The sequence below is a fragment of the Nematolebias whitei genome, chromosome 7 (assembly GCF_014905685.2).
Source record: "Nematolebias whitei isolate Nwh7 chromosome 7, NemWhi1, whole genome shotgun sequence".
Classification (NCBI taxonomy): domain Eukaryota; kingdom Metazoa; phylum Chordata; class Actinopteri; order Cyprinodontiformes; family Rivulidae; genus Nematolebias; species Nematolebias whitei.
The window spans coordinates 49,374,146-49,381,094 of NC_056504.1; the positions used below are offsets into that span (position 1 = coordinate 49,374,146).

General features: G+C 45.1%; 1 protein-coding gene across 2 annotated transcripts in view; it reads left to right on the forward strand.

Annotated features, from left to right (window-relative positions):
* The window catches only part of pcbp4 (poly(rC) binding protein 4), a 30,580-nt gene extending 28,786 nt beyond the window's left edge, over nucleotides 1–1,794 (forward strand). For both annotated transcript variants that reach the window (XM_037679016.1, XM_037679015.1), the window contains exon 13: nucleotides 521–1,794. In XM_037679016.1, the coding sequence (XP_037534944.1) occupies nucleotides 521–938 (418 nt within the window). In that variant the 3' untranslated portion in view covers nucleotides 939–1,794. The remainder of the gene's footprint in view (nucleotides 1–520) is intronic.
* Nucleotides 1,795–6,949: the final 5,155 nt, after the last annotated feature.

Genomic DNA, 6,949 nt, shown 5'->3' on the forward strand with positions numbered 1-6,949 from the left:
ATGGATGGATGGATGGATGGATGGATGGATGGATGGATGGATGGATGAGCATGGTGGTTGTGTTTCAGAGATGTTCAGTCTGTATTTGGACTCAGACACTCCTCCTGTCTGTGCATCCAGTCGGACCGAGCTCTTCCATGCTAACATGTCTATACTGGTTCTGTTTCCTCCTCCCTAAGCCCCCTCCCAAGCCATCACCCCAACTTCTACAGCACACCCCCCATCTGTCCAGCGAACCCCCCAACAATAATCTGTTGCAACCTCCAGAAAAACACACCTGTCTTCTGATTTTGGTTTTGTCAGTTTTTCATTTTTACTCTCAGAAACTTCCTGGTTTCTGTTTTCAGTTCACTTTTAGTTTTTATTCTTGTTTTTTTTTTAACATGTCTTTTATTTAATCCTCTAACCCTTCTCCATCCAACCCTCCTTCCCCCCACCCTGACCTTTGACCCCTCTCGTACCTCCACCCTTGAACCCCGTACTTCCTCCCCCCTCCACATCCTCTTCCTCCTCCCTCCAGTTTAGAGACCGCCAAATCCACCGCCCAGTCCTCCTCCATGCCGTCTCCCGTTGACCTGACCATGAGCTTCACCCAGCCCGCCCCCCCTGCCTCGTCCTCCTCCTCCTCCCCCCTGGCAGCGATGGGTGCCGCGCTGCCCCATGCTCCAATCCTGGGCGCTCCCTACGCCTTTCCCCTCTCCAGCCTCCTGGGAGTGAAATCCATCCCCTACCTGGCCCTCTCCACCCCTCCCACCTCAGCAGCAGCGGCGGCGGCTGCCGCCGCCATCGGAGCACCAATGTTACCCAGCCCGGTGTCGACAGCAACGGTTCCTGTCTCGGCTCACGCGGCGGCTGCCCTAGCCTCCTACACGGCCAAGATCTCGTCTTCAGCCAACGGAATGAAGAAGCCAGAGAGGCAGAAGTTTGCTCCGTACTGACGGAGGAGGCCGGCGTCTCCTGGGCCGAGCGTCAAACTGCAGCAACTTTTCTTTTTCACACTCTGAACTCTGTCGTTTCCGTCTTTATCCTCCTCTTCCTGCTGCTAACAGACAAAACACTGTGGGATTACTGGAACATGCATGGTTTCACATCAACACCAATATATACAAGAAAAATTAGCAAAGCTCACATACAGAGTCACGTTTCATACATTTAATGAGAAAAATAAAATAAAGCTGTGGCACTAACTCGGATTCAGCACCGGTAAAAATAACTCAAAAATCATAGAAAACATGACAAATACTTCTGGTTTTTTGCATCTGGTTTTACTGTGACGTCATTTAAAAAATAAACCGAGCAGGCTTCACTACATATTTAAACCCCTCCAGCTCACAGCCCGGCTGATTAATTTCACTCACAGCATGAAGGAGCGTTTTAAAATATGACAATCACCATAAAGCTGCAATGGTTACACTCAGGGTCATCGAGTCCGCTTCACACCCCGTCCTCCTGTAAGAGTAATCCTGGAAAATGTTTAGATAAATGTAGAAAAAGTTAACATTCCTTCATATTCAGACCAATCGTGTGTTTTTTGGAACACAGCACGTAGAATTCACTAAATCTGCAGCTTGGACCGCCGGCCCGCTGGACCTTTGCAGGTCGAATGTGGGTTCAACCGTTTTAAACACAAAAGTTCAGTTTATGACTACAGCCCTGTTTTAATTACCGTACTCTGGATATTTTTTATCATCTCCACAAAATTGAACAAAAACGCTGTAATACCCAAACTGTGACACTAGGTGGCAAAAGAAGGCCCACGTCAGCAGAAAGAACCCTCCGAGCTCAAGATCCTCCGAGAACAGATTAATGTCAGAACACAAAGTCTAACGACGACAGGATCAGGAACGCCCGATTACGTCTTAAAACGAGGGGCAGAAGTCCACCTGACCTGGTTCAACTGGGTGGAGTCGACGGTTTGAATCCTGGGCAGATTCAAATAAATCAGAGCCTGAAACCAGAACTCGTATTTATGAATCTCGTTCAGTTCGATCTCAGACTCGACGTGTTCAAACTGCTCACACTCCCCGAGATGAGGAGCAGAAAAAGGACAGATCCACTTTTTTTTTTTAACTCGTTCATAAATTTTGCTCCCTAAAACGTACATTTTGACTTTATTCTGATTCAAGTTGGAAACAGTTGAAACACCTAAAAACAACTTAACTTGATTTAACAAGAGCTTAAAAATAATTAAGTACTGATGATGCGGAACATAGAAACATTTAAAGACTTTCAGACATGCTCCGCCCGATTTAACATCACGGTCTGTGCACGGCACATTTTCCTGTTCCCAACAATCCCACAACTTTCTCCTGAAACCTGCTGGTTCGTTCTCGCAGAGTCCGGACGTCGGGCGTTTGTAGCGACGGATGTGTGCGGTTCTTTGCTGCCTCTAAAAGCCATAGAGACTTTCTGCTTTTCGTCTTCTCGTCTTTGTCCCGCTCTTTCTCTTCTTGTATATTCGTAAATTTATTAACCGTTCTGAAATATTTAAACTTTCTATCACTGATCACGAACACTGAGCAGCTTTTCTATACCCGTCTGCTTCTTTCGTCTTTCAGTATTTCTTGTAAAGATTTTAAAAAACGACAGGCTTTACGTCTTTTCATGGTTGTTTTTGTTCATGATACCAATTTAAAATGTTCTTTAAATTATTTTAACTTATTAAGACGAGTATTACATTCTGTCTCCGTGTGACTGCAAGTAAAACTGTAAAACTTTCATTTAATTTAAGTGTGAACAAAATATTTTGCCTTTTTTTTTTTTTTTTTAAGAAAAAGATCACTGTACCATTTATGCAAATACTAACATGTTTGTTGTTTAAGTGTTTTCACTCGTGAGCTCAGACTGAACATTTTAACCAAACAAATTCTTAACTGGAGACGGTTTTAAATGTTTTTCTGCTTCTGGACTTTCAGCTTCCACAGAACTAGAACAAAGTAGAACTACACCAACAGCAAACTATTCCTCAGGTCACAAAAGATAAGCCAAGGCACAAGTTTACAAAGTCAGAACAGCAGATAAAGTCACAGAACTGGGTTGGTTGGTAGTTTATGGTATTTTGAAAACTAACTTAATTCCAGCCAGGTTGTTATAGACTCTTTACATTCATGTATGAAGAATGTACCTCCTGCAACTTCTGCTGCATTTCTTTGGTGTTGAGGTATTTTATTCTGCAGCGACACCTACTGTTCAGGAGGGGAACTGCAGGAACCATGACAACTGCATCTCCACCATAATGATCCAGCTGTTCTGTTACTGATGTGAAGTCTGTTCAACAGAACAGCTGCTTCCCTCTCCCTGTGAAGAAATGCTTATCGCCCGCCCTCCAACCTTTAAACAAAGATCTGTTCGAGCTCACAGTATGTGATGGGGACGACTCTCGGCTACTACCACACCAAAGTTTAGCTTAAAACCTACAAATCTGATATTTATAGCCAGGTATAATCAGAGTTTAAATAACTGGAGACCATTTAACCCGACAAGAAACCAGCAGAACATCAGAACCAATGTGTCCAACAGGTTCTGATTCTGAACCTTTAATCTTAAACAACAAAAAACCTGATTTAAATCAAGAGCCTCGTCCATCAGAGGACAGTGACTGGATCCTGCATCCCTGTTCGATGAGAACCGGGTCAGAACCGTGTTGGTCTACTTCTTCTTGTAGTTCTGTGCCAGAGGCCACGTTCTACGTGGGAAACGGTTTTTATTTCTCCAGCTGACCTGTTGGCTGTTCAGCTTTCGGATCGTCACACACTGTTGCTGCATGTTTACTCTGTCTCACTAACACACACACACACACACACCTCGGCCTTTGTGCACTAAAAGCAATACAAACCGAGCCGATCAGTAGCTCCACAGAGAAGTTGACGGTTGTTGTTGCGTAAAGTTTGTTTTGAATCATTCTGACGACGACGAGCTCGAACACTTATTTTTATAAAGTCGCACGCCTTCGTTTCCTCCGTCTTCCCATCTCTCCGGTTCATCGTCTCTTTATTCACCTGCATGAGTCGGGTGGAACTGACGTCTATGCAAAAACTTATTCTGCGCTTCGGCTCGCGTGAACAAAGTTCTGCAGACTCACGACAGCTACACCCTGAAGAGTGAACCAGAATCTGTGAAGGACCCGAACGTGGCTCCGGATGTGTGGAGGTGCCACAGTTCCTCCCCTCCAGGTCCAGCTACTCCAACCAAACAGAAAAAGATCTCCTGAACTACCGTCTTCTAGATGGTTCAAAGTGCAAACACAGAACTGGACTGAACAGAACCACGGCTGGTTAGTCTGCAGGAGGTTTGGATCAGAAGGTTTGGATATCGGAGTCAATCTGCAAAAGACAAAGATGGAGGGAGAGCACTGTCGGGAGCAGACGTCAGGGAGGTGGAGCTCCATAAAGATGGAGCTCAGACACACGACGTCTGCTACGCCCGTCACGTCACCGTTTCACCTGATTTCAGTCACTTCGGCTGTTTCTGCAGGTGAACGAGCACCTGCAGCAGATGGAGGCCAGTCAAAGTTTAGTTGAACTTAACCTTAGACATGAGAACTCTGAGCAGGTCCAGTCTGGACTAGACATTACTGGTCCATGGTGCCAAACGACTGGTTCTATGACCGGAACAGCCTTTAAAATTATTTTCTGTAAATCCTCTGCTGACCCAGCCTTCAGTGTCTCACGACCTCCAGTAGTTTTGGAAGCCACAGCTCTGGTGAAGTTATTTTAGCTGAAATTAAAAACATTAAAGATTCTTCATGAAATCAGCAAAGACGACCCGAACGCTGATAAATCTGATAAAAAACGAACCGCGCCGCTCGTTCAGAGGCAAACGGGACCAGAACTGGTCCTCTTCAGGGTGAAGGTGTTGGACCGGTCTGAGTCCAGGACAGCAAGAGAAGGTTTGTTCTGGATCTTCTCAGAACCAGGACCTGCTCTCAGATGTGTAGAAATCTGGTTTTGCACTTGAACAGAACTGAATCATGATGAGATTCTCTGGTGAGCTTAGGGTCCAACCACCTGTTTTTATTTCTGCATCCTGGTGGGGGTCAGGGGTGGGAGTGTGGGTTGGGGGGTCAGGGATGAGGGTCTGCTTGTCTGGACCTGCTGTCTTTGTGATTCTGTTTTCCTTCCATTCATGCCATGTTCTAATAAAGTAACACTGAAACTAAAAACACGACTGTTTTATTTCAACCAGTCTGAAACCTGCAGGATGGGTTCTGGGTCCAGGAGGGCTTATCAAGACCAGCTGATCTGGGTCCAGGAGGGCTTATCAAGTCCAGCTGATCTGGGTCCAGGAGCAGCCTGGTCTTCATCAGGTTATTGTCCAGTCTGAGCTGCTCAGAATGGAGGGTTAGATGTTTATCAAGCGTCCTTCATCAGAACCACACGTTGGTTCTGAAGGGGTCAGATGTCCAACAAGGCAATAAGACCTGATCCATCAGGACTGTGGAGGCGGCAGAAAACGATCTGATGAGAAGAAAGGAAAATCAAACATTTTGATTCAAGTCCAGGGCAGCCTGAAACATGACGGGACAAAAAGTGGGTTTTAAAGGTTCTGGTTCTGGACGACTGTGGGAAACATCATCTGAGCAGAGCAGACGTTTAGACAGATTAAAGATCTGATCTGCAAATGAAGATCAGCACATGTGACGGGATGATCCAACAACACAATGTTCTGGTTCTGAAGAAAACTTCTAGGAGACGCCTGAACTTTGCTCGTCCTTTGACTGAAAGTGTTGGAGACAAAACTCAAAGTTGACTTTCTGAGCACTGACTCGAAGGTGTCGGCATGCAAAGACCCAAAACAGACCGGGTCAGACCAGGTCAAGATGCTCGTTTATATAAAAATTAAATTAAAACTTTTCAAACACAAAGTCCAAAATAAAAAGAATAAAACCGACTAAGATCAAAACTTTAAAAAAAAAAAACCACGTGAAAATGTTAAACTGAAATTAGAAAAAGGATTTCCTGTGAAGCAGAGAACTGAAGCTGAACAGCAGCTAAACCTGAATGTAGCTAAAAGGTCACTAAAGTCTAAAATTAGCCAAATTTAGCTAACGCCATCCAGAACTGAAGAAACGGACCAAACAGAGTCCTGCACCTTTGTGACTTCTGCTCCTTATAGCCTCACTGTTCCACCTGTTCCCTGTTCTCACCACAGATTACGATGTCATCTGCAAACATCAGAATCCACGAGGATTCCTGCCTGACCTCATCCGTTAGTCGGTCCATCACCAGAGAAAACGAGAAGGGGCTCAGAGCCGATCCTTGATGCACTCCCACTTCCACCTTGAAGCTATCTGTCACTCCTACAGCACATCTCACCACTGTCCTGCTGTCCTCATACATGTTCTGTACCAGTTTAACATACTTCTCTGCTCCAATGCCGTGAGCCTTGTTGCCCTTCCACTTGGTCTCTTGGACACTTAAAAACATCTACCTTCCTTCTCTGCATCATGTCAGCCAGCTCTATTTAGAGTTGCCAACCTCAGTCCTACATTCTTGACTTTCCTCTTCTCCCTCCGTCTCCCGAGTCCTGACATTTCCCTCCTCATGGTCTTCAACCAACATCAGCACATTTTCCACCGGCACCCTGTTTGTCAACAGCACCGGTGGTTGTCGTTAACCCGGGCCTCCACCGATCCTGTGTGGTTTTGCTTTGATGAACACGACGCATGTTAGTTTTGGCAGAAGTGTTTTACATCAGCTGCTCTTCCTGACACAAAACCCTCTTACCCCGTTTTGGGACCAGAACCAGAGAAACACTGGCTGGTTTATAATAAATTTATATTTATTCTTGTTTATTGAACTAAAAACGCATGAAGTTGTTTTGGTTTCCACAAAGTCCAGAGGCCTCCTTTGATCTTAGTTCAAAACCGTTTTAAAGTTGGTTTGTTTTACTGTTGCACTGTGAACAACAACAACAACAACAACAACAACAACAACAACAACAACAACAA